The sequence below is a fragment of the Oreochromis aureus genome, linkage group 6, assembly GCF_013358895.1.
Source record: "Oreochromis aureus strain Israel breed Guangdong linkage group 6, ZZ_aureus, whole genome shotgun sequence".
Taxonomy (NCBI): domain Eukaryota; kingdom Metazoa; phylum Chordata; class Actinopteri; order Cichliformes; family Cichlidae; genus Oreochromis; species Oreochromis aureus.
This window is the reverse complement of record NC_052947.1, coordinates 38720400-38748281: the sequence shown is the minus strand read 5'-3', so window position 1 is coordinate 38748281 and position 27882 is coordinate 38720400. Positions and strand designations below refer to the sequence as shown.

Sequence of the window (27882 nt, the reverse complement as noted above, 5' to 3'; positions counted from 1 at the left end):
AAATTACTTATTTGGAGAAAACAATGATTAGAGTTGTTAGGCTTGATTTCACACAATACACTTAAAATGAGGAGATTGCACCACATTGTAAATATTTTATTTGAATCATAATAAAAATGGGTCTCTTTTACTCCAGTAGAGCTTCAGAGAATAAATGCCAAACACACTGAAGCTACACATGTTGGCCCAGGACCCTTTAACTGGGCTTTTTCACATATTTGACACCCATTTGTTTGTATCACAATGTAAAGTCACATCTGTTGTAGCAGGCAGCAGGGGCTTTACTCATTCTGGCAAATGAGATAAACAATAAGAATACTGTACAGGAAGGTGGAGAGTCTGAATTCATAAGTGTACAAAAGCTATATAAAAGTTCAATTAAACTTTATTCAACACATTATATATGTTATTATTAATATTATATCAATATCATTCTTAAACATCATTGTTACCTTCGGCGCCAGTGAAATGTTGACGCCCCTGAAGGTGACATTTATCCACCATGTTCATACAAGCATTTCCTCCCCTAATCTAACATTCACACACACTTCAGTCGATGTATCAGGGGAAACTAGGGGTTCAGTGTCATGCCCGAGGATACTCTGACATGCAAAAGAAACCAGAGATCAAACCACAGACAAGTTCATGAGCAGGCAACCCACTCTACCTCCTGAACCACGGCCAAATGCCAAGATTTCAAGATAGGTAAGAAGGTAGGGATATTTATATAAAAAATACCTTTAAAATGAAGAATATGGAGGATGCTGTTTTGAAAATGTATATTTTTGATGGTTTTTACTTGGCCATTAAAAAAAACATGGTATGAAAGACACCCCAGAATGTGCTCAAGTACGCCAGAGCAGATGGTTAAACAAACTCAAGTCACATGACAGTCAGTTGGTTTTAAACACAACTAACTGCCTGGACCCACAGATCCAAAACCAAATTAGAAATCATCATGAAATTAAAAATGATTAAGTGAAAAAAAAAGAAAAAATGAAAAAGGATATATACATTGCTTTTAATGATTATGAGTGCATGAATCTTTAAAAACTGAAACTGTACATGTAAGAGTAACAGTGTTTGAAGATGTAAGAGCGCTGTGGTGAGGGAGGAGCGGCGGGCAGGCCCAGTGGGAGTGCAGCGTGGAAGTTCAGTCAGGCAGGTAGGACACCAGGCTTTTATTTGTCATTAACAGTAACAAGACCATACCGGAAAGGTCTCCACGGCTCTACACAATGCAGCCATACATGTCCCGGGGTCAGGTAGATGTCTGCACCAGCCCATTTCAAGGTCTTTCTGATATCAGGTGAGAAGAGAGCAGCATGCTCTTCTGCAATGGGTACGACGGCAGTCCACTGAAGGAGTCTCCCCTACTACCACAATAGTGAAAAGACACCCCCTAGCGGTGCAGTGCCATAATGACAGTTGTTACAGTGCTAAAACTGTGTAATGTGTTTTGGGTTTTTTTTTTTAATATGAACAACTTAAATCTTTGGTTATAAATTCCACTTTCTCATTTTTGAAAATGAGAAAGTAAAATAAGAAAAAGGAGGGAACAAAGCAACCAACAAAAATAGCATCTGGACACATAAATGCAATGCATTTATTTGAACATTTGCATGTTTGTTTGTTTTTTAGAGTTAACCTCATTTTACCTGAACTCCCTACATAGCATTGGTATCTTTGTATGTGACAGAGAGACATATTTCTGATAACAAATGTCATACTCTGCACGCTCATTAAAAACACAAAAAAAGCAAAAACAAAAACAGCACAGCAGTGTGCGAAGACAGGAGAGACAGTTGTGATCTTATTAGTCCACCGGCTCAGGGAGGTCCTGGTAGCTGTGGACCTGTGGATGGTACTGACTAATCTCAAATTGTTCACGGTTGAGCTCAGCGTATTCTACCGAACCCTGCAGACACACAAGCAAAGACAATAAAGATTTTGATTATTAAATACACAACAAAAAGCAGTATTTGATCATGGCTGCAAATAAGATATATGATACTCAGCTGCCCTTTATTTAAAATCTGATTTGAGGTTTTTGTGCTTCTAGCATAACAGATGCCAAAAGCAAAAACTGCAAATTGTCTCCCAAATATTAGCTTCCTGACCTGAGCAAACCAAATCTGCTATGGAGAACACACAACAGTGAAAAATTAGCCACTTTTAGACAGTGATGTCACATCCTCAGTTTATTCTTCAAATTCCCCAGTTTAACCGCCTTGAGCACCATGTAAGGACAAATAGTGCGGCCATCAGTGGCTATGTTTAGGGCTCAGTGGGAGACAGTATGTTGGCTGAGATGGGATTGAAGGTAATTTGACTTGACCACAGCGCCTGATCTGACTGTCTGATAGGGAAGGAAGCCCCGGCCCAAATGTCTTTGTTCTCGTCTGGAAACTTTGACAGCCGTTTCCCTCTCTCTCTGGATTATCGGCCTGCAGAGGGTCACCGAGACCAGAAGGATACATTACATGACTTACTATATAAAACTGTGGTGACTATTTTACCCACTGGCAGAAAAATACAAGTGTGCAATAAAATGAAGATAAACTTATACTGCTTCTCATCATGTGTCACTTTCAGAACAAAAACAGGACACAATCAAAGTTAAGCTGTAGAGTGAGAGTGATGCACTGTTTGGACAAGCTCTCCATTTGAAGAAAGTTCACAGTTTTTGTGAGGAAATGTCTTCGTTTTGATTGTGCATGTCTGGACCCAGCCCGGAGGCACTTTTTGTTTATGACCATAAGCGAGAAGTTGTGAAAACTCATTACGTTGTATTTAAATTTAATGAGAATAAATGGAGGGACTAACAGTTATAACTTTTAAAATATGACTAATGAACATTTCCGTGTAACTAAGATGAAAGCATGCATCATTCATTAATGCATAAAAATATACAGCACTAGTACTAATCATCACTCCCCTCATGCTTATGCATGATTCATCTGACAAGCTGTACCTGCATCCTGATGAACTCATACACTGCGGGTCAGTGTGCAATACTGAGGCTTTTAACACTTGAATGTAACAAGTGAAGTGGAAATATTCAATGCATTTTTAACTCATAATACCTCATCAGTTTTAGATCTGATCTTAAGAAGATTACAGATGCGTTAATCCGTGTGTAATACTGAGAATGTGAAGAGGTTAAAACTCCAGCAGCACTTTTATAGAACTATTTAATTGTTTGATTGAAGTGCTTCATGGCCATCATAAAAATAGAAAAGAACAAGTCATATACGTCTGCTGCCATATCTAAGGATGGGCTGGGCATCTACAGTAGTCATGTGGCTTCAGGCCATGGAAAATGGTCCAATAGAAAACCTGGGTGGCACCACTTTGTTCCGTAAATTTTTGAAGTGGAACTGAAGCGTGCTGTTTAAGTTTTGCACCACTTGAAGTTGATAGGTCTGCTTCCAAAGGCCACCCAGGCTCGGTGGCAGATGCATGTATGACATAACAAATCTATTTAAAATGATTTTGCCTCGTGATGATTCTGGTGGAGGCGACAAGCTAAAACACATCAGCTTATACAAATGACAAGTCTCCAGACTTTATCATCTTATCTGTGCACCTTGGAAGCAGGTGGCATGATAACTGGGATAGGCTCCAGCCTATCACAACCTTCATAAGGATAAGAGGAAGAGAATGAATGGATGGGTGGATGTCATGTATTTGTATACTTAATATAAAGACATATAAACAGGTCACAGGCAAGAACGAAGTCTAATGATGACAGTAATAAAAAGTGAAACATGCTCTCTTGCCAACAATCCCACCAAAGACGTCTGAAGATGAGTGTGACTGTGCAGATTACTCACATAGTCGGGGGGATCAGCAGCACCTGCAGGAAATAGCATCAGTGGTTAAATGTGCATTGGTTGGGTGTGTACACTGCTCAGTCACTAGCGGACCTCAGCGTCATTCATTAGTCATTTGGCAGTTATCTTGACCTGTGTGACCTTGCTGACTCAGTCGTTCTTCCTCTGCAGAAGCCTTTGTTTCAGCCTATAAGTTCAGTCTCAGTCATCCAAATCAATATCTACCACATTCTTTCTCTCTTTTAAAGATTCTTCTCTCATCGTCTTTTATCAGTGCTGGACAGGAAACATTAGGACTCTGATGGACTTCTTGATAGAGGCATGCAGCGTCTGGCTGTTGTTCTAATAACAGGAAGTTCCTGCCAGTAGTAACAGGATATGGTCATGGTTGTGTAGCTGGAAGGGGTAAGCTGTCTTTCTATGAGTAATAGAAGTTTTTAATCTTAAAATGATATTTGGTTAGATCTGAAGTGTCTCTGATACCATCAGACTGCAGGTTTTAAAGCTGCATTACCTCATTATTTGTCACTCAGAGGCAGCAAAACCAGATAAGAAGCTTATATGATTATACAATCAATAAGCTGATAACCAAAGCATAATTATATAGACTCGGGACAACACTGAGTTTCATTAGGTTTCCATACTACAGAGGACCAGAACTGCAGGTCTTCACAATGTTGATATTTTTTTGTTTTAACTTGTATGTAAGTTTAATGTATGCCTGGATCGATTTATCTCAGAATTTCCACATATTTATTTATTCCCATTTTTTGTGTTTTTGTACCTGTTCTGTGTTTTTTTTTTTTTTTTTCCCAAATTTTGTGGAAAAAATCTGAACAACCCTAACAACCAAATCAAGCAGAACAAAGAAAGAGCAGACTGTCAACTGATATCGGCTGAAGAGTAAAATTATTGTTTGTGTCAGTAGAGTCTGGGAGCTACAATGAAACAGTGAACATATTTATAGTACAGCACAGGCCGTAAAACATCTAAATGTTTTACGTTTTTGAAGGCTCCATTTTTTTGTAAATATACTCGGTGGATTGGTGCACGAAGAACACTCATTTCAATTCCTGACACTAACACATCTGTGTGCCAGGCGGTTTTATCCGACAGTGGCAACACATCATCTAACATAAAAGATTGATGTGCCCCGGTGTCTCGGAGAATAGTGATAGGAACCCTGTCCTTCTCTTCTCCTGTCACCGAAACAAAGCCTTGGGAAAGGAATGGTTTAAAACGTGACTCTACCTCCATCTCTGGGTTACACCCCTGTGTTTGATCAGGACATATAGGTGGGGAAGCTACTTTAATGAGCCCCACGGGTCCCTTAGACCCTCTGTGCTGCTCTTTCTTCCGCAGCGCAGGACAACTGGCAATCAGGTGACCAGACTCGCGGCTATAAAAACATTCCCGCCTTTCAGTTCCCTCCTGTCTCGCCTTTCGGGCCTGTTTAGGAGATTTTATTCTCTTTTCCTGCCCTACCCTTCCCTACCCTGCCCTACACTTCTCGTGCTACCCCAGCTGGGAAAATGATTTTATATGTGAGGGTAAATTCGTCCGCTAAAACTGCCGCTTTTGCCAGGGGCGTCACCTTCTGCTCGTTTAAATAAACAACTAACTGATCTGGGAAACACTCTTCTAAAATTCTTCTAAAAGAACCAATTCCTTTAATCCCTCAATCCCTAAAATATTGTGCATCTCAAATTAATTGCCTCCTATATTAATTATTATTTACGGTGGATATTCTGGCATATCAACTGTTTTTTTCAAAGTATGTGCTTATTATCATTTAAATACTTATTATTTGATTTTGGCAGTTTTAGCCCTCCATATCACCAACTCTTAAGGAAGACATCAGACTGCTGAGCGGCACCATTGTGAAGCTAACTTTCTGAATAATTTCTCACAGATTAAGTTAAGTCGTTTGAGAGAGGTTCATCTGTGGATGGTGAGACCGTGAAAATAAAAAATAAATAAATAAATTGCTGTTCAAATTTTAGCCTACTGGCTGATAATATTTAGAGAAAAACACATATTAAAATGTCTTTTCGTTTTATTAAGAATATGTCGACTGTCTCACAGAGAGTCCTTTCTAACAAAAAACTGAAGTGACAAAAACTCATTTTCCATGACAGATGGTGAGAGATGGTACTGCTGCTTTTTGTCGGAGAATGAACAAATCCATCAAATTTAAATAAACTTATACATAATTATAAATAATTATAGAGGCAAATTATACCACAAATAGCAATTTGTTCATGAAATAAGTTTTTCCAGTTTTCCATATTCACTTTGAAAAGCGGCTTGTCTGAGCTGGTTAGGAAACCAAAACAATGAGCTGAAAGATGCTAAAATAGTTTCAAAAGCTGAAGCAAATTGAAAAGTTTGGTAATAAAAGATCCCTGTGGGTTTGCTGTTCTGTAGTTATATAAACAAATCTAAAGTTAAAAAGTAAAATAATAATTCAAAAAAATAAATAATCAGAGCTGCTTCAAAGATCAAACTCACCATGTGGAGAGTTTTGGAGCTCACTGTAAACTGTGTCTGTGCCTTTTCTCAGTGGAACTGTTAAAGTAAAAAGAAACACATGAGTCTGCCTGAGCATCAAAAGACAAACTTTAGCAGATACTGTCTCTGTGATCTATAAATAGGCAGGTTATGTCACACTCCAACTGCCATCTCAGGTCCGATGGGACCTTGAGCACAAGACCACGAGGAAGAAGAAGAAGAAGCAGAAATCACTCTGGCGTTTAGTTAAACCCTTCCTGTTTATAAGGTCTGCGATGATTGTGGAAATCCCAGCAGTTATCCCTGCATTTACAGCAACCTGGAGATGTATTAATTATGGGTAATTAGACCCCTCCTAGTACGCGTTGGTTGCTCTTATCAACTATAAAGGAAGTGCATAAAGTGGTGAAAATGACTTTGTTCAGGAGGTTTGGGGAAACTGCACAGAAGGATCAAGAACAGACCAACAAAAGGTTTAAAAAAACATTTTGTGTAAAACTGCATATTATTATACATTTAGCCATTTATTTATTATTTACTTGTTTTCTCTATTTGTTACTGTATTTATTTCCCCCCTCTTTACTTCACATCGCACACAATAGCTTCCTAATATTCCTGACGACCGGCCTTGTTTCTATAAGTACTGTATGCCTAAGTCTGTGTCCTAATGTGTCTTCTCCCACAGTTGTTTCATTTTTGAAAGTAAATACTGGATTATTTCCCTTCTGTGTTCGTGCACTGCTAACCTCTGTCAGGATCTGTTGACCGGGCGTGCACCACCTCCGTGTACTCCACGTTAGGCTCGTTGGACATCTTGCTGATCTCATCATCGCTTTCTGCACCAATAAAAAAATCTTTAACACACTGAACTATTTAATTTTCAACCTTGCAATGCTATAGCTATGAAGCCAGGCTGGAAAAAAAGCTGTGTGTGTGGTATAAATCTGGAGGATGGCTACACATTTCCAGCTACTCCCAACTACATCAGGAAAACCTAATTTGTAAGGCTTAAATTCCTTTAAGAGGTACATTTTTAGTAAAAGGATCATCTGACCACCTGACCTTCTTCTTAGTGTTTTTTTTCTGGAATAACTTCAGCACTTTAGAGCAGGGGTCTCTAACTCCAGGCCTCGAGGGCCGGTGTCCTACAGGTTTTAGATGTGTCCTTGATCCAACACAGCTGATTTCAATGGCTAAATGACCTCCTCAACATGTCTTGAAGTTCTCCAGAGGCCTGCTAATGAACTAATCATTTGATTCAGGTGTGTTGACCCAGGGCGAGATCTAAAACCTTCAGGACGGGCCTGGAGTTCGAGACCCCTGCTTTAGAGAAACCCTGCAAAGTATAATGTTGTGGGTTTAAATTTGGATTTTTATTTTTTTAATTCATGTTATTGTTTCAGCCCTCACAGCTTCAGAAGAAGGTGGGATATCCACATAAAAAGTTCAGGGCTGAAAAACACATGTAAGCTTTGTTCAAAGCTGCAACCAAAGCAATTTTACACCAAGTGTCACAATCTGTCTTTTTTATAAACTTCATAATGGACAGCTGTCATAAAGTGAGAGAAAAGGGGTAAATCCAGGACAGATCATGAAACATGCTGAAGTTATTTTAAAAAAGAATAAGCTGTTTCTGAGGGGGTCAGGTGGGAACTTTCTCTCTGATTTAACTCATTTTAAATGAAATCATGTCAGAGCATTAAACAGTGATGATGTTCGTATCTCATCTCACCTGTTTCAGGTTTCCGTTTGCTCCACACGCTGACTTCAGCTCTGTCCACCTTCACTGTAAAGCAGACAGGCACATTGATTGACTGCTTAATCGATTGCAGGTTATTAGTCAGCCACCAAAATCAGAGTTACAAAAAATGTGCACCAGTAAGAATAAAAAACATACCTTAATAGGTAACTAGTAGTAAACTCTTATATTACAGAACCACAGGTGTGGTATTCAGAACTTTTTGATCTCCTTGCTGCTGTTGGGTGTGGGGCTGGTAGCCTCGCACACAGAGTTACCAGCCTCCCCATCTAAGTCTTGTCAGAATGAGAATAAATGCATTTCCCCAAATCTTAACCGATTCCCTTCATGTTTTCACATGGTCAGAAGAGATAATGAGATAAACTTTTGGCGGCACACTCCCTCAGCTTGGCCCACCGGGGAGATTGAAACAGTAACAAAAGCAGCAGATTTTAGATTCTCATCTGGAGCACACAGAAATCTTTTACTGCTTCGTAAACAATAGGTTGTTAATTCAGCAGCGGCTGAAAAGCAAAAACAACTTCCCAGTTGGTAAACCAAAGCTTGTGTGATTAATTTCCTCCACCTTCTGCATGCATTCAAACTTGCCTGGGCTGAAACAAAATAAGCTCCAACCCTCCTCACCAACACTGGTTTTTATCAGCAATAATCCCCGTGAGCGTGCTCTGTTCCAACATAGGAAGTCTCTTGCAGACTCCATTGTTTCAGTTTTTCAAGGAAGTCTCTGTTGCACATTCTTTCTGAGATATTAATGTTGATTTTTTTTGCCTTGGATTTAGGATAACCAAACACTATGCATGTATGATAATAATAAATATTATTCTTGGACATTCTTACACAAATGGATCCTCAGATGAGCAGGAAAAAAAGAAGTATAATGAATAAAGGGTACCAACACACCTCTAAATTAAACCATTATATTTATTCTACAAGTGTCTCTTCCAGTCAGAAAAGGGATCAACCAAAAGTATATACACACGTTTCCTGTGAGTATAATAAAGCGTATTTACAAATCAGCCCAATTTTAAAAATGCACTTGAGACAAGTAGAGCAAAGTACAGTTGTAGTCATGCAACTGCAAACAGACACAGTGAGCAAAGAAACAAACAGCCAGACACAATAATGTTTGGTATAAAGTCAGAGGCCATTTAGGTGGCAGGAGGAGGGGAGAGGGAGCAGTGAGTGTAGTTTTTTTGCCTCCTTTGTAGTGAGAAAATATCTGTCTATAATGTCATAAAAAATTAGCATTATTAACAGGATTACTTTCACTCGTGTTCATCCTGAAAAATCTTTCTGTGAACTTCCTTTTCCTTCAGAGTAAGTAAACATTGCATCAATGTCCCTCCGCCCACTGCTGGGGCGTCTCTACACTGTGGCTGGGATACTGTAGCTGCTCCTGTTGCTGATGTCAGCAGGTACCGACGCCACGCTATGTCGCGTCCCATTGGTCACTCTCCCCTCCTTGCCATCATAGAAAGACACTGCGTCTGGAAGAAGATGATAATGGGCGCTCTGAGCAGTTTGCAACAAGTGTGACTATCAGTGCCCTGCGCTGTGACTTCACTATCACCCAGCATGCACCTAAGGCTGTTTACTTCCTGCAGCAAAATCCTACATTTCCTGCCTCTGCTTAGACACAAACATTTCCAACTAAAAAACACTAAAAACAGTGACAGCAAAGACACAGACAACATGCTCAAACATGTGAACATGAACAGAAGGGCAACATAGACTGTACCACAAACAAAAGGTAGCCAGGTCTCCTTTGCAGGAGCCATGCATGCATATTAGAACATGGATCATTGGGGGGTATGGGTTACATGCTGCAGGCTATGGTTGTGCGAGTGAGGGGAAGGATTATTGGATGGTAGCATAATGACTAATGAGGCCAGTTAGTGACACACAGGAGAAAAGTAAAACCAATCTACCTGTGGCTGCATTATAAACGTCTGTGTCGTGGGTTAGATTCACTGTTAAAGGGTCATCTGATTTAGGGCTCGAAGGCTTTCTGAGAAATGGTGAAAATAAAGTTAGCTCAGGCAGCAGTGAATTCAAAAAGAAATCAAACAAATTCCACTAACCACCATAGCAACATACATAAAAACAAAACTATAGAGGTGGTTTTGCATGTTGTGGTCATTTGTTGTCTAGCTTACAGCCTGCTTCTTGCCTGCACATGTTTTGTTTATAAAAGTCAACCATGCCTGAATAAGCAGATTTAATAAGAGTAATTGAAAAAATTGACTTTTTGGATAACTGGCTAAAAAAAAAACCCAAAACACAGCGCACGATATGTGCTATGGTTGTTTAAACTCGTAGTTTCATTCATTTTCTCAGTTTTATTTATTTTATTTTTTTTACCTGGGTTTATAGTATAGGTGTTTTCTAATTAACAGTTAGTGTATTTGTGATTTCTTTTAAACATAGGCCAGAATAATAAAGCACATGCTTTATTAGACGTTTGTATGATGGCTTATTACAGCCGATGTAGGTAGGGTAATATTCAGAGATAAGATATTCTTGGACATTAAAGGCGATCTATTACACTCTTCCTCATCAATATCATTATTGATGTTCATGTGAACCATTGCCAGATTTTCAAACAATAAGGTCAGTCTCTGTCCAGGTAATTTTCAGGTTCAATGCTGTGGGTGTGAGCACAGAAGCCACACCCACCTGCTGTTTAAATCTTCTGTTTTCAAGGGGCAGCCAATCAGAGGACAGTTGGATTTAAGAAGGAGGAGTTGAAGAAGCTTGTTTCAGACAAACACAAGATCTCCTTTTTGTAACACATGATGTTTATGTTATTTTAACCACGCTAACATGCAAAACAACCAGTATAGTTCTTTAGAGACACCAAACACTACTACAGGACCCGAGCTACGAGCTAATAAAACTAACATCTGCAATATCTGTCACATTCAGAGGAAGCAAGTATTCATGATAACTCACACCGACAGTTCAGCAGCTGCTTCTCTTCTATCTACAATAAGAGAGGACAAGTGAGGGGAGCAGAGGGGAAAAAGGCGAAGGAAGGTTGGCTGTCATACATAGACAACAGAGGCCTGAGTTGCTGGAGGACTGTAAGTCTCTCTACCTCTCTTAGATTTGATGTACAGCATGCTCGCCACCAAGAGCAGAACTGACAGCAGCAGCAGACAGGCCACGATAATCAACATTTTTTTCCACAGTGCCATGAGTACTGTAGAGAGACACAGATGGGAGGTGAAGTCAGTAACAAACAAGAACATAAAAGGTAAAAAAACAGCAGTTCATAAAGGAGAAGAAGATGATAAGATGGGGTTAAAGGTAGATGAATACAATGATCATTCTTTTTGTTTGTTTGTTTGGAAACCTTCCACGTTTAAACCGTTCCTCTTTCTAAGTATTACTGGAGATGGAAATGTGCGTTTGCAGGACAGTCAGTGTGTGCAGACTGAAATATCCATACATCATCTGCAGATCTGGAGACATTGTCAGCTTTTACTATCATCAAGTCAAAATTCAGCAACTCACTAACCTTAAGAACTACTAAAACTACGTTTTATTGCTAATTTGCAAATGCTTGGAATGACATTAGTGTAGAAACTTTGCCAAATCAAGCTAACATCAGCGCTACCCGCTGTGGCGATCTGTTGCAAATAAGCAAGCGGCAAAAAAGGAATTATGGTTTAAGTTTAGAACTATATTAAATCTGACTTAATATCTGGGACCAGACCAGTGTTGGGAAGGATACTTTTAAAATGTATTCCACTACAGATTACAGAATTCATGCCCCAAAATGTATTTTGTAATGTATTCCGTTACATTACTCAATGAGAGTAACATGTTCTGAATACTTTGGATTACTTAATATATTATCAAGCTTTTTACATCTACATGAATGTACTACTGCTGTGTGATTTATTACTTTTACCAATACCAACTAGATCTTGAAATCTTAATATAGATGTGTAACAGTAGGTGGACATTAGGTAAGGCTGCACTTTTTGCAGCGATCTCGTATAGAAAACTGTTCCGCGCGTATATATAACGGGTCCGCGGCTCCGAACCGTAGTAAAGGGACCTCTGGCTAATACGTCGTGTTCCATCTCAGGCTCATAACCAAAAACTAGCTTTACTTTGTTGTCTGGGTCAGCTTTGCTAGTGAGAGACAGAGAGAGGCATTGAAAGGCTGCTCCAACAGAACTTATTGTTTCGGAGGAAAACACGAACACAGTGTGCAGTTAAGTCTTGATAACTTACTTACAACTGGACTACACTGCCCATGAGGCTACATTCTTTAGGGCTATGCCTGTAACCAGAGGTGGGTCGAGTATCCAAAAATTGTACTCAAGTAAGAGTATCATTACTTTAAAATATTATTACTCAAGTAAAAGTAAAAAGTAGTCACAAAAAGTTACTCGAGTAAGAGTAAAAAGTACTTGGTGAAAAGGTTACTCAAGTAAGAGTATCTAGCGAGTAACTGTTTGAAATGTCCGATTTTATAAATAAATGCTATCAGACAATCAAAAATAAATAAATATACAAATTTTAGTATTTTCAAAAGGAATATATGTAAAAAGATCCACAAAATAAGGCACAACAATTCTAATTTCAAGATTTCAGTTTTTCACAACGTAAAGCTTTTTCAAGCAAAACCCACAGTGAATATATTCGCATTTACAGCAGCCTCAGAGAAAACATTAGAACGAGGCAACTTCAACATAACAGACTGCAGCTGATGCACCAGAATGTCATACTAGGGGTGGTTCTTTTAAATACAAGGAGGGATTAAGTAAATCAGAAACAAATGACAAAGAGATGCAACAGGTATAATCAGGAAAAGTTTATTCCCAAGGCAGGCAGCAGGAATAAAAAAAACAAAAAAAACCACATCTGTGCTAAAATTCCATAAGAATAGACATTCTAACAAAACTTATTCTGTATACTAAAATACCCTGAAGTATAGACAGTGGATTAACACAATGTAATATGTAAAATGTAAAACTACACTCACAAATAAACACTGAAATCAGAGTAAAACTAATTATAAAAGACAAATACAAATTTCCACTATGTGGATGTTCGTATGTGTATGGCTCACTTTACCATAAATTGTTTCTTCAGTGAAATGGTGGTTCAGCTTCAGCTGAAAGATTAATTGCCTCTGTTTTCAGTTTTGTTCAAAAAGAATGACTTCATATAGGAATATATATATATCACATATGCAGGACACCTTAAACTAGTTTTTAAATTAAGCAGCAAGGCAGAACAAAGTCGGGCTGTATCAAGACACAGGACTAAACCCCAATTCAACCAGACCCAGAACTGATCTGGAATTAAAACAGGACTACAACAGTTCAAAATCAGGACTACTTAGGATTTAACCAAGACAGAACTAGAACCAGAACTAGATGATAGTAGCACTAAAAACCATCATAGACCTGCACTACACTTATTTTTTAATTCTACCAAAGTCCACTATTTAGATTCAGAAAGTTTATATAATTATTTAGCCTTGTTGTGCAAACAAGCCTGCATAACTTAATAAATATAGAATTTGAAAAATAACAAACCTAAAAGAAACACTAGGTACGAGATACATGAGTTCCTGTGATACGGTGATACTTTTGGTAAACAACCATTTGACTAACATGTGTGTCTCACCTGCTCTTGTTCCTCTCTCTCCTCTTTGTGCTGACATTCATCAAATATACAGTGGAAACCAGATATTTATAAACTCTTCAGATAAAAACACAAACATTTTTAATTGTAACATCAAATCAGACAGCAGTTGGCTCTCAAGGTTCTTACTGTGAAGCTGTGACCGTTTGGCAGTGATCAGGAGTCCTGCATGACTATAAAGTCTCTCACAGGCTGCAGATGCAGGAAGAGCTGTATTGACTTTGATCGACAGCTTCTTGATCTGAGGAAAGCCATGCAATAGATCCACACCTCCAGTGAATGGACATGAAAGGTACCTCTCAGTTCCTCTGCTTCTGGCTTTCCTGACCCCATGGATCCATCATCTTCGCCGGTTAGGCTGCTGTTTGTGCTGGCCTCATCCAGCTCTGTGTCTAGGTGATGTCTGATGAAGTGGAGACCTGTTGAAAGATGTAAGGTTTTCAAAAGAATTCGGTCTGGTCATTATAGTGCTGTATACACTGCCAAGCTGCAGATGTTTGTTTGGAGCTAGCCTCCAAAGCTGCCCATACACTGTGCGATTTTTGGCCCATTTTGAGACGATTTCTCAATCGCGCAACAGTTATGGGGATCGGTCGTGTTTGCCTTAATCGTGTGTGCATCGTGTAGTATACATGGGGTAACGAAAAGCAGTTAACACCTCACGACCAGCTCCCAATCATCAATCGTATGGTCGCATGATAATCAAACCAGTTTGAAATCCTGTCGCCTCTCACACTGCGCACGCACAAACACAGAAATGAAAGAGAAAGGTGGAGCAGCACGGCAGTGCAGCGTGTGATCTGGACACAAGAGATGGAGGCACAACTTGTAGGAAGAGGCAAGTTCATCCGAGTATTTAGCGTAGAGCTGCCACCCAGGCAAATGAAAATAGAGCTTTATCACGTTATAACGTAAACAGTTTATTGTTCTAACAATATACCTTTCACGTTTGAACAATATAATATTTACATTATACGAACGTGATAATTATGTATATTGTAATAACGTGATATTATACTGTACAAACATTAAAAGTATATTGTTAGAACAATAAACCTTTCACGTTATAACGTGCCATAGCTCTATTTTTCTTTGCCTGGGTGGCAGCTCTACGCTTCCGTATATTTTCAATGTGGCCTCACAAAATTATCACGACTACAACAACCATGAAAAGAGTTGGATGGACATTGCTGCTCAATCAAAGCTGTCTGGTCAATGTTTTTCATTAGTAATTTAGCAGAGTTGATGGTGTGTGTGTCTGTGTGAGTGAAAGACAGAGAGGGAGAGCGAGGGACAGATTTTGTATGATAAGCTTCATGTTACGGACGCACAGTTTGAGCACTCAGGTCGCATCAGAGCATCAGGCCGTATAGTGTGAGACCCTGCATCGTGACCTATGAACTTCTAACCCCTGCGATGTAATTGTACAGTTTGAGCAGGAGCGGAATAACGCGACTGAAAAAAATCGCAGTGTGTTTGCCCAGCTTAATGCAGACTGTTTAAACTAAACAAGCTGCTGTTTCACATAATAAACCCTGTCAGCCGCAGTATTGCCTTCTGTTTTAACAGTTAAAGCAGTAGAGACGAGCTGTTTGCATGTGCGTTGAACTCCAGCGTCATTAACCAGGCTAGCTGTTAGCTTATAGCTCACGCTAGCTAACCAGCGAGCAGTTAAAAGACAGCTGAAGCTGCACAAAACACCCACAAACTTATCTCACTACAACGTAGCGCCGGAAATATGACTCGCAGCTCGAGCTCGACACAGCTGCTGTAACATAAGACCGACATCCAGCTAACAACAGCTAAAAAGATATTTAGAGAAACTTACCGTTTCATCAGGTTACGAGTTGAGTTGTTTCACACTGAAAAGTTGGTTTGTTTTGGCTCTGACTGAAGACACCGACACTGCAGACATAGCTGTTCTTTTGTGCTGCTTTTAAGCGAAACATTCTTTGTATGTGAGGCCAAAGGTGTTCATCCTCTTCAGCTCTAGCGTAGACTCTGCCATCACATTTCTTCTTTCCGTGTGTCGCTACTTTGAAACGCTTGGGCCGCTCTGCCCGCCACGGTTTCAAACTGGTCATGTGACTGTATGGCCACGTCTCATTGGTAAAAAGTTACCGGAAACTCCACTGACGGCATGTTATCTAATGTGTTAAACTATTTTTTTTTTAAAAAGTAACGAGTCGAATTTTGCAAATGTAGCGGAGTAAAAGTACCGTTTCTTCTTCATAAATGTACTCAAGTAAAAGTAAAAAGTATCGTGCAAAAAAGGTACTTAAAAAGTACATTTTTTTCAAAAACTTACTCAAGTAAATGTAACGGAGTAAATGTAGCTCGTTACTACCCACCTCTGCCTGTAACACTCTGCCTATTGCCTTCATATCAAATAATTTTTTGAGCAATAATTTAAAAAAATATTTCATTACGTCATTATACGGGCCGCAAGTGAGGTGACATGGGCCCCGAGATTGGACTCAGGCACTAGAGTCTGTTATTGCGTGTTTTGTTTCCACCGGCGTGGAATTACCAAAAATAGAGAGGGCATAGGCTAACATATGAAACAGGAAAAGACCGCAGTGTAATCCCTTTATTTCAACACAGTAACTGTATTCTGAACACCACCTTTATAAATGGTAACCGTAACGGAATAAAGTTAGTCATATTTTGTATTTTAAATACGTAACACCGGTACATGTATTCTGTACACTGTCTGGGACAGAACATGTGTTAAACTAACTCGCTAAAGTCAAATTGAATCCATCCACCTTAGCTGCCTTTCTGTCCTATTGGCTACTTGTGGTATTGCAATGCAAAATAAATTTCCTTCAGGACTTCAGACTTGGTTAGACTGAAGAAAAGGTTGTGGTTTGGGGCAGTTTCTGACATTGAAATAAAATACTGTATGACCAATAAGAGCAGGGTGATGCTTACTGAGCTCAGTCTCACCTTGTACATCAACGTTCTCACTTCTGACCTTGTTGGCGCCGTTGGAAGCCTCACAGTAGTACTTGTCACTGTCATTTTTGGAGACTGGTTTTATCAGAAAGCTTGAGTAGGTCTCTGTGGTGGTGTTGGTTTGCAACGGTACTACACTGCCAGTTCGGTACCACTTAAAGGTGACTGGCCCTGTGCCATTAACACTACATATGAATCTGAGATCTTCTCCCTCTGAGATTCCTAGTGGGGTGGGGATGACGGTCAGAGTCATTAGGCTCAAAGGCACTGGGAGAACAAAACATGGAAGCAAAGAGGTGAGATTAGGCAGCATTGTAAAGTTTTACTTTGGCTTTAAAACAAGAACTTAAGCTTACAGTGTTTACAGTGGTTTTTGTGTAGATTAAACAGGAAGGACACAGTTTCTTGTTGTAAATGTAACTAAAAGTTTGAACAGAATGCAAGTTCAAAATGTGTGTGTACTGATTTGAAGAGATACAAACTGGAATTGAATTAGGGTTGGGCGGTCCTTTCATGTTATACCACTTAATGCCAGAAGGTGGTGCAGTGAGTAAATGCAAGCTTCAAGTAACCAGACAAATCATTAACAATGAGTTCTTATTTACAATGCCACCCCAGCGAAAGCAAAACTTCTCGAGGAAATAGAGGTAGAATTAAAGATAAATGTTAAAAGTTAAAAATCAAATGAATCCAAAAACATCTTAATGTGCCCACTTTTAAAACACTGCCACCTGGTGGTCAAAGTGATATTTTACAGAGGACAAAATTCCCTTTAAAGATGCCACTGGACAGAGACAGGCTAGCTCTTTCTGTTGGTTTCCACCCTTTATCCCAAACGTTCTATATATTCTCATCTCTCATCTTTTATTTTAAAAAAATGTAAAGAAACAAACAAAAAAAATATTTTTTTTATAAATATTAAATATAAATGTTTACCTATGACATTCACGCTGAGGTGTTGACTGGAGCCAGTTTTGTTGGAATGGAGACTATTCTTCGCCTCACACCTGTATTGTATTTCACCAGGCTTATTGATGACATCCATAAAGACAGCTTGTCGATTTCGCTCTCGGATGACTTTTGTGCCCACTTGGACGTTATCCTTAAACAGGGTGTAGTTTATCGGCAGGCTGCCATTCGACTGACACAAGATGGTGATGCTCTTTTTCAGGATCACCTTGTCCTCAATTGAAATCTTTAGAGCAGAGACATGAACTGAAGAGGAGAAACAGAGCACAGACTTTATGAACTGAAAAAGTCAAACAAAAGTTGTTGCTGAAGGCTTAAATAGTGGCTATTTGTGTCATAGTGTAGAAACACAAATTATTTACAATTTAATGAAAGTCATCTTGCTGATTAAAAGGTGATTTTTAATTTTGTGAACCTGAATGGTTGTTTGTTTTTTTGTGTTAGCCCTTTGTTGGACTAGCAGCCTGTACCCAGGCTCCGGGCCCAACTCCAGTTATCAAACTGGATACGACGATGTTGTAATAATAGTAAGAAAGGAAGAATTTTTTATCAGCTTTTATTAAGAGCTATGCAATGAAACAATATTTTTTAATTACTGTTTTCAGTTCATTTTCATTTCTCAGAATGGGTTTGCTGATTTACACACTGGTAGTTTTCATTACTTAAAATCTAAATTGAATTTTAGTTACTGTCAGTGTGGTTAAACTTGTAAAAACAGCAAAATAAGGAGATTTTGATGCATCCGGTTATTCACAGTGAAAGAAATACAAAATCGTGGGCCAGACTCCGCCACTAACTGCTGTGGTTAGCTGAAGACAAAGAGCTGAATTAAAATCAATCACAGTAAACTCTATGATTAATTTTTGATTTTTTTAAAAAAAAAATGATACAAAGCAAACATTTCCTGACAATTTTTAAATTTCAGATTTCTCCGATTTTTTTCCCCTTAAGTATATTTTATATTTTATTTTCAAGTCAAGTTTCGTAGCCAAGATTCTTGGTTCTAGTTTCCATTGTTACCATTATCTTATTCCATTATTATTACTCTATACCAGCTGGACAAACTAATACTATGAAAACTCTAGTGTACCCTATGTCTACCAAGAGCATCACCTATTTTCTCTCAGATGGTACTACTATCTCCAAATCCAAATGATCCTTTGGTATTATTGCCTTGATGGAGTAATGTAAAAACAGAGAAAACAGTCCTCCTGGGTGATGGTGGCGAGTCACAGGTTTGCCAGCTTGGAGACAGCAGCTCATGTCCTGTTTGGGAGTTTTATGTTGAGAACTTACTGGTTAGGTTCAGGCATTAGGTTTAACAAAAGGCTTAGTTTAGGTTAAATAAAGTACCTCACACATTGAAAAACAAGGCTTTCACTGTGCATTTAAATGGTCCTTAACATTGTCCTTATGTGACAATTTAGGAGTAACTGATCTGTCTAAACTACGAGTGTCAGGCAGTGATTTGACAAAAGTATCTGATGCCATGGGAATAAGCGTAGTCTATTAAATTGGCGATGCACTTGATTATTTTTATTTGTTTGTTTATTTAAGCAACTAGTAGCTTTTGTTTTGTTTGTTTTTTTACTGAAATGGGATTTCTTTTAATTCAGGTGATAACTGATAACTGTAATACAAGAGCTGGGCCAGCACCAGTGTAGAAGGAGTCCTATCATGACTTGTATGTAAAATGGACTTGACTGCATTGACATAACAATTTTTTAGTCTGATGAACCATTAGAGCACATTTACCAGGTCTCATACATTGTCTCTGCACAAATCACGCAAAGCTACTTGAAGACGAGGGACAACCTACTATACTGCCTGTGTCACATGGACACATCAGTGCATTTAGAGATGAAGCTATTTATTGACACATCTATGCACTGAAGGACCAGGGGGCATCAGTGTGTACTATAACCTGGACCCAAATAGACGTAAAGAAAACTTACCTTTAGGGCGAATCATCAGGGTTTTGCTATCTTTCTTGATGCCTTTGGCTTCAGCTGAGCAGGTGTAGTTGAAATCATTCTGTAGGGCTTTCACATTAAATACTCCAGGTTTACCAGAGCTCGGTAAGTTTTTAGATGGATAAAGAGTGTACTCCAAATCCTCCCTGTTGATTCTTTGAGAGGCAAAACGCTCACTGTTGCAGGTTAATGTCATAATTTCCCCTTGAAAGATTTCAGTGGGAAACATGGTGAGACTGGGCACTGAGAAGAGCTCTGTGGATAGGTTTACAAAACACACCAAGTCAGCGTCTAGATGGATACATTTTTTAAAGTGCAAACATTAATGCAGTAACACAAAAACGCTTAAACTATTTTAAAAGACCATTAGTGTGCTAAAGTGCGTATTATTATTACTGAAGTAGCAAATGGCTACAAAGTTGCATTAATTGCACAGCTCTGTGTCTGTGTGTTAAACCCATGCAGTGTTGACACTTCTCCCATTGAGTTAAATAACTTATGGCAGCCAAAGCACTAACATTAGGGCTCTATTAGGGGGTAGGGATAGCTCAGTACGTAGAGTGGTGGCCCCATGATCGGAAGGTCAGGGGTTTGAATCCGCTACCCTGAGGTACCCCTGAGCAAGGTACTGCCCAGGGAGCAGTGTGTAGGGACGGTAATACAAGCACACTCAGTGAATGAATGAATTACTCATTAACTGAGTGAATGGGTTAAATGCAGATCAATAAAGTATACACTATTATTCAAAATATTGAGTCCAAGAACCAGTGGTCCTACAGCCATCCAAAAAATAAGCTTCAGATAACTGTTTACAGAGGTCAACTTTCCTGTGTCCACTCACCAACCACGGAAATCGTCTTCTTGGTGTATTTCTCCACATTTCTCATTTCCACTCTGCAGTCAAATGTAAGCGCTTCAGAGACCTTTGGTACTGCAACCATGTTGTGGTTTATTGTAGAATTGCCAGTCCTGAGAAGCTTGGTGCCCTGGCTCAGGAATAGCTTGTAACCTTCAGAGCTGGAGTGAAAGTTTTGGGCACTACACGAGATGTTGAGGTGGTCTCCTTCATAGATTGTGGAGTCAGGGGAAATCTTCAGTACTGGTGTAATAGAAAGCTCTGTGGAGACAAAATAAATGAAGCACTGAGGTGAGACCAGTGCTTTGAAAAAGCAGCACAATTTCAAAATGCTACTGACCTTTGACTGAAACAGTGACGTTGTTGCTTTTTGTTGAAGGGAAGGTGTCCTCTGCTGTGCGGATCTTGTAGGAGCAGTGAATTTTGTGGATGCCACCACTGCTTAACCTGAAAGTGGTCTTTGCTTGGTTGGAGAGTCCTTCCACCCTGCTCATCTGTTCATCATTATCGAAGAAGAAGAAGATGAAGGACCCTATCTCACCTGGAGCTATACAGGTGGCTTGTACCTCCTCCCCTTCATTAACAACGTTCATCTCAAGATGGAGATCTGGCTGCGAGAGTCCTGGAAACATAAACAGACAGATCTCCCACATGTACTTGGTATTGCATTCAAACACATCCACAATGTCACACAAAGGTTAAAATGATTTTTGATCATAATCTGATCTTGTTTTGTGCTTTTCTCTCTATGCTCTCCTTTCTTCTCTTTTCCAGCCAATCGCAGCAGATGGCTGCCCGTTCCTGGCTGCGATTCTGCCGGAGATCTCTACGTGTTAAGAGAATTCTTCCACCTTAGTCTTGCCAATTTTGAGGATTTCTTCTCCGAGATTTTGGGTGCTTTCCCGTGGTGGGTGTACTGATTGGGTAACTTCTCCAGTGTCAAATTTGAGGTTAGTCTCTTTATGGAGATAGTTTTGCTGTATTGTGACCAATGATATAGCAGAGATGTCAGAACTGGACAGAATTACCCCAGCAGTGATGTCACTAACAATGTCATAACTTGTGCTTTTGGATAGTTGTGCATCTGACAATTATTGTAAGCTGTTGTGCAGGACTGCTGGTACGGTCCACCAGATGGAAGGACACGAGTGGGTCAGTTTTTAATGCTTTAAATACCAGCATAAATGGACATCACATTTCTTGTAAACAATGACCAATAGGTCCCCCAATAACTGCGGTTTCAGGCTTCTGCTCTCCACACTAAAAGCACATATATATAATTTAAGATGATGTCAGGGCTGTTGGTGCATCGTTCTGAGCTTGTTGTGAACTTCCCACGGCTGACCAGTGTGTAGGGAGAATATTGCAAGCATGTCAGTCTATGCTAGCATTTCTATGGAACATCAGTGCATGCTATTTATGCCCGTACTTACAGGCACTGCACTAGTGTCATAAAACAGAAAGAAAATGCAAAATGTGTAAAAACTAAACTCTGAGATCTCAGCTGCTTTCCCAACAACATCTATTACTTTCATAAATTCATAAGTACATCATTATGAATTCAAAAATTCTATCATAATCTGAAAATGATCATATTCAAATGGACCTGAACTGGAACCCTTAATACTGCAGCTTTGCATGAAAATAAACCCACCTTGTACGTTGAGTCTTTGTGCTTTGCTCAACTTGGTGTCGCCTTGGATGTCTAGCTTGCACTGATACAAACCAGTGCTGAAGACTCTGGCATTGTGCAGCTGGTACACGAAGTCCTCAGAGGAGCCAATGGTCTTGGTGTACACTATCTTGTCATTCTTCAATATGGTGTACTCACGAATCGGCCCCTTCTCAGTACTTGTGCTCACTGTGGCCTGGCATCTCAGAGTCACATTGGTCCCCGCAGTCACATCGTTCCTGGGCTCAATGATTAGCTTGACACTTTGGATTTTGAATTCTATGAAATGAGATTTAACAAAATCAGTTAGAACTCATTTATCCAAACATCTATCCTCAGCCTAAAACTTTTAAACCTCAAACCATTTTTATATTAATTTTACTCCTTTGAGAGTTCAGCCGTGTGGAAGTATACAATGCAGTCCACCTTTCTTATTTTCTGTCACATATATATTGTGATGTAAGATCATATTAAACACCAAAGTTCCAGATAATGAGCTTAGAGTATGAGCCAAAAGCTCGGCTTCAGACAGTTTGTTCTACTATAAATAACAGTGAATTGACTTGAATTGAATTTATAAGTAAATTCTACATATTACTTTATGAAGAACCTTATGTTACAGTTCACTACTATTTAGTTTTACTCTATTTATGTTTTCTCCCAATGTATCTATCCCAAGCACATCATGGTATAGATATGCTTGGTGGATTTCTTGCTTTGCGTTACGCAGTTATATGCTGTTATGTTTGTTTTGACTCAGGAGTGAGAGATTGTTAGTGTTTAGAACTCCCTGTGAAAACAAAACGTTTGATTATGTTTTTGTTTTTTTTAGAAAAGGAGCAATTTTTTCTAAAAGGAGCTGAAATTTACAGGAGCTGTTAAGGAGAAATATTACGTTTTAAACAAAGAACTTCAAAAAAAAAAAGATACTCAGCTTGCTTTGCCATTTTTGCAAAAATGAGAGTACAGCTAATAAACAGCAATTATGATCATATAGAAGAAAAAGTAAAAGGTCCAGAATTTATCGTTCTTTGAAAATATTTTGAAAATCCTGAGTCATCATTGATATGAACAATATTAACTCAGGATTTCTCCTCATATAACAGATAAATTGTATATTGTACTGCATCGAACAACTGCATCTTACTTTAAAAAAAAGAGAGAAGCTCACAGGAGCTTCTGAAACACGAATATTTGTTTGTTTTCTGTGATAATAAACTAAACACTGATCATGAGTTTGTTAGACATGCAGTGAAGCTGTTATGCGACGTTAACTTTGACTTTGGGGAAATAATGACAGGTCTTTGTTAGTAACGTCTTACATTTTAATCACAACACAACTGACTAATGAGGAAGAAAATAGTTGGCTGTCTCTTATGAAGAAAAACAATCCTCTCCCCTGGGCTTCTGTGCAGTAGGTGCTTGAGTTTTCACAAATGGGTTCATATTAAACTGAAACAATTCAGGTGGAGGGTGAAGCTCCAGAAACATTTGTAGCACGTTTATTTCAGCTAATGGCCTTCATCAGGGTTGGGGTTATACTTGGGTGTCCCTGAAGGCACCATTGCAATACTTGGCTGAGGTAGCCAGAACATTTAGTACACTTGTTCCAGGGAAGAAAAAGGAAACGAGTCAGTCTAATTAACTTCTTGGTTGATTTAATCTATCATGATTCACAAGTTCACCGTTCATCACTGCCTCCTTTGCTTTCATGCCACAGCCTAAGAACTGAGCAGTGACAGGTTGGGGGCTTGTCCGGGATGAGGTGCTTCTGGTTTCATTTGCTTTAAATCTTACAAACAAGAATGACAAACCTTCAGACCTCTTTGTCCAGCTTCTGAGTCACAGTTTAAACACTTCTTATTTAAAATGGCACTCCCTAGAGGTCATTTTGGTAACATGTTTTCAACAACTACAACAAAAACATCTTTAACAGCTGTCACAGTATTGAGTTTGGTGCTCAGGAAGCTGATGTTTTTCTCTGGAATGCCATCATACTGGTAGCTATGTCCTGGCTGGATGTAAGACTCATACAAGAGAATGCAAAATACAGACAATTCATATTGTATGAGTGTAAAATTCTTGGGTGAACAAACAAAGTTAGGTGACTCCTCCTCCTTATTATTTACTCACAAAACTGATAAGAATCCCTTTATAAACACTACAGGATCATATGTGTGCATTTTTGTATTTGCTCCTTTATTTCTGTCCTTGTGAATCACTCATTTTCTTTGTTTTGTTTAGTTTAGTTTTGTGTTTGCATTCATTAATCACAGTTTTCTTTCAGTGATGCTTTTTAATTCTCAGCCTCATTTTCTCTGGTTTAATTACATCTGCCATCGTTTACACGGCAGCATGGGAAAGCTTTGATAATCACCGGAGTTAGTCCCAAAGCCATGACTCAGTTATGTTTCACAGGTAAAAACTAATGAGTCATTCTCAGGACACAGGTGTTCATGTTCGCAAATCTTTAGGGACAACACTTTGCATCCTAGTCTCATCTGCAACTGGAGAAGAAAAGACTTTTAAATTAACAACTGTGAAGTTTTTTTTCTGCAGCTTAACGAGAAACAAAAAGCATCTGCACAGGTATGTCGAAGTCTAGATCACCCCCACTAAATCACCATATGGTCAAGTATTAGAGACAACAGGCTGCTGCTGTGACTCAGAGTGTGTTGTTTAGGGGAAGTAAACAAACCCTGAGAAGGCAGGAAAAACACTTTGTTAGACAAACAGCTACTCGGGGGACCTTTCACCATTTCAGGGTGTGATGAATCTGGAGCATGCCCAGCATCATTCAACAGGACTGGCAGAGCTGGTGATGAGAAAAAACTATGCATGCAGGGCAGAGATTTGCTGCTGGTGCTCCATACAGATAGTGAGTCACAATACTGACATGCTGAGTTGGATACAACATCCTGCAGTACTAATTTTTCTTATATTTTACTACATAGAAAATAAAGAAATACTGTATATTTTATTCCACAAAATATCAAAAAATTTAAATTCAGTTTTATTTCTATAGTGCTGGTTCAAAACAACAGTTTTTGCTTCTATAATGTTGTCCCTGTTCCCAACAGTGGGAAGGAAGAACCTAAAATAAAGATATAACACATTTTGGGGTCAGCTTGAAAGGTGTGAGATCTGAGATCAAATGTGACCGAACTGGATGCAAACTATAATGTGATATTTAAAATACCAGTATCATTTCTTAAATGTTGCTAATAGAAACAAAGGTAACAACATTTTAAGCAAAGTTTTAAAGATAAAAGACTTTTAATGAAAGGTCATTTGACCTTAAAGAAGAGGGATCAGGTCCAGCTGAGGTAAGAGGTGATATTAAGAATATAAATATAATTTAAAAATGTTATATTTAGAATCTCCATATATCTCATGTGTTGTCAATACAAATAATGGCAGCAAGAAACATACTTTTAAATCTCTGTGTATAACATTATTATTACTTTGACATAAAGACCAATCTATTGTATTGAAGGAGAGGTCAGAGGTCAAATGTGACATGATATTTTAAATCTGTATATGGTACTTTCTACATGTTGACAATACATACCACACTTTTAAGAATCACAGTTTCTAAGTTATAAGGCTTTTTGGCACGGGACAACATGAATAAAAGGATAAAAGAATAATTGAGCAATCAAAGCATTTAAATACGAGTATTAAAAATATTAGAAGAGGAGCTCAGAGCAAAAAATGAACCCTTTAGCTGATTTATTTTGAACATTTAATAAAAACATAATGAGCTGTATGGCAAGCAGTACACTGAAAATGGATTAAATGGCTTGTGAATATTGTGGCGAAATTATCAATGCAGAAACATCAAAAGACATAAAATGCAAAATGATGTAAAACACAGTTTTTCTCCCTTTGCGTGTAGGAAAACAGATACACACAGCCAGAAGCTGCTAACTGAGACTTTTTCAATGGAAAGTGTAAACTACTATCTACATGTAAATCTGGAGATGAAAAGACAGATGCATTAAAAAACTGCACATTATAAGATGTATTTATTATTGTGTTTTATTTATTGTGTATTTATTAGTACTGTATGTATTTATTTCCAACATATTTGATTCCTTGACTCTACAGTGTGTCTCGCCTGTATACTGTACACCCAAATTTGCTTAAAAGTGTTCTTTAAATAAAAAAAACTTTTGTCTTTATCTCAGTACTTTACTTTATTATTATTATTATCATTATTATTATTATTATTAATTTTAGAGTTTAAATTGATTTGAATTATTTACCTCTCCAGAGCTTTAAAACACTTTCATCAGACACAATCAGGAAAGAAGCTAATAAAACTGAACTGGTGGTTATTTGTGTGTTTCTACTCGTACTGAGGACTTTAACACTATAAGCTACTTGATTCTACACACTCTAGGTGGTTTCTTATCGACCACATCAATGGATTCATCAGGCACGATTTGAGGTTCAGTTTTTTTGCCCAGAACATTTCGACAAACAGACCTAAGAAATGACCCAAAATGCCTGACAACTACAAAAACGAAACTTAATTCAGAAAAACACATCAAACACATCCACAAAGCCACTTAAAACATGGGCTTTACTTCCAGTTTGGGTCTGCTGATAACACAGGCCTTGCATCAGACGTGAATCTCTACCACAGCTGATCCAAAGTGACTCATGCCTTCCATCACAAACCAACTTCAGAGGACAGGGAGGTGTGTGACAACGCTCGCCAACATGTTCCCAAAGCTTTGTGTTGCAACTTTTCCACCATGGCAGAGACCAGAAAGCTCTGATAACAACTCAGACTGTTTCCACAGTCTTAGTGGAAGATAGATGATTGAAACCAACCCAGTAAATGGAAAGTCAACAATAAGCTCACTGAATACAGGCTCTTTCTGAGAGCCAGTTCAGCTCTTGTGTTTCCTGCAGATCAAGTCTAAGCATGGATTTATATCTCTCATTTAGCTTAAATGGTACTCACCTTGCTGTGTGTTCACCACGCTCGCTGAGTATAAGTCTTGGAAGAAATAAAGAATTTAAACCACAAAGTTAGAGACAATCATCAACTGTATCCTCAAATAAAAAAGTTCGTAGATAAAATTAAAAGTGAGTATTCTCACAGATGGACAGGAGGATGAGGATGAACCGTTGTGGGAGGCCCATGCTGTCTTAGGAACGCCGAGGCTCTACACGCTGCTGGCTGTCCTGGAGGTTAACAAGCTGGTGACAAAGCTGGCTGCTGGTGTGTTCGTGGGGCTGGTCAGGATCTGGGAGGCGGGAGCGCTGACATTAACGTGGTGCTTTAGCTCAGCCGCTCATTGGTAAGGCAGTGACGACGGTTATCACACCAAGCAGTCATCGGCTTGGCTTAATTTGACAGGAAGTGAGTGTTGTTTCCTCAGGATGTTCAAACTGCCCCGGCCTTTGCTGTTGTGGAATGTTCTCTTCTGGCCTCCTCTGTGTCTCTGTGTGTGAAATAGTAGCCACAATAAAGCTGAATTGCATGGGGAGAAGAAGTGAGGCCTTTGACCTCTGACCTGGCCGTGCAGGTAGGGAGAAGAAGACGAGTACAACATTCTTAGCGTAGAGAAGCCGTTTCCTGATGGGAAGATGCTTGGCTCAGCTGCTGAAAACAGTTTTCACTGACATAAATCTGAGCACGGCTCTTACAGGACACATGGAGATGG

The 27882-nt window shown here is 39.0% G+C and overlaps 1 protein-coding gene across 8 annotated transcripts; it reads right to left on the bottom strand.

Moving 5' to 3' along the window:
* Positions 1-81: 81 nt before the first annotated feature.
* Positions 82-27525, bottom strand: si:dkey-237i9.8 (platelet endothelial cell adhesion molecule). 8 transcript variants are annotated; one of them, XM_031754165.2, is made up of 16 exons: positions 27316-27524; positions 27177-27212; positions 22184-22480; positions 20870-21151; positions 20515-20790; positions 19656-19928; positions 17668-17946; positions 16723-16998; positions 11204-11308; positions 11059-11089; positions 10035-10114; positions 8080-8133; positions 7094-7183; positions 6348-6404; positions 3837-3859; positions 82-1918 (listed from the first exon to the last, which is right to left on the bottom strand). In XM_031754165.2, the coding sequence occupies exons 1-16, from the start codon at positions 27356-27358 to the stop codon at positions 1817-1819; spliced, it is 2304 nt and encodes a 767-aa protein (XP_031610025.1). In that variant the 5' UTR covers positions 27359-27524; the 3' UTR covers positions 82-1816. The 8 variants fall into 8 exon arrangements, 6 of the variants coding, with proteins under 6 accessions (XP_031610025.1, XP_031610026.1, XP_031610029.1 ...); XM_031754166.2 differs by lacking the exons at positions 10035-10114; positions 11059-11089; XM_031754169.2 differs by lacking the exons at positions 10035-10114; positions 11059-11089; positions 11204-11308.
* Positions 27526-27882: the final 357 nt, after the last annotated feature.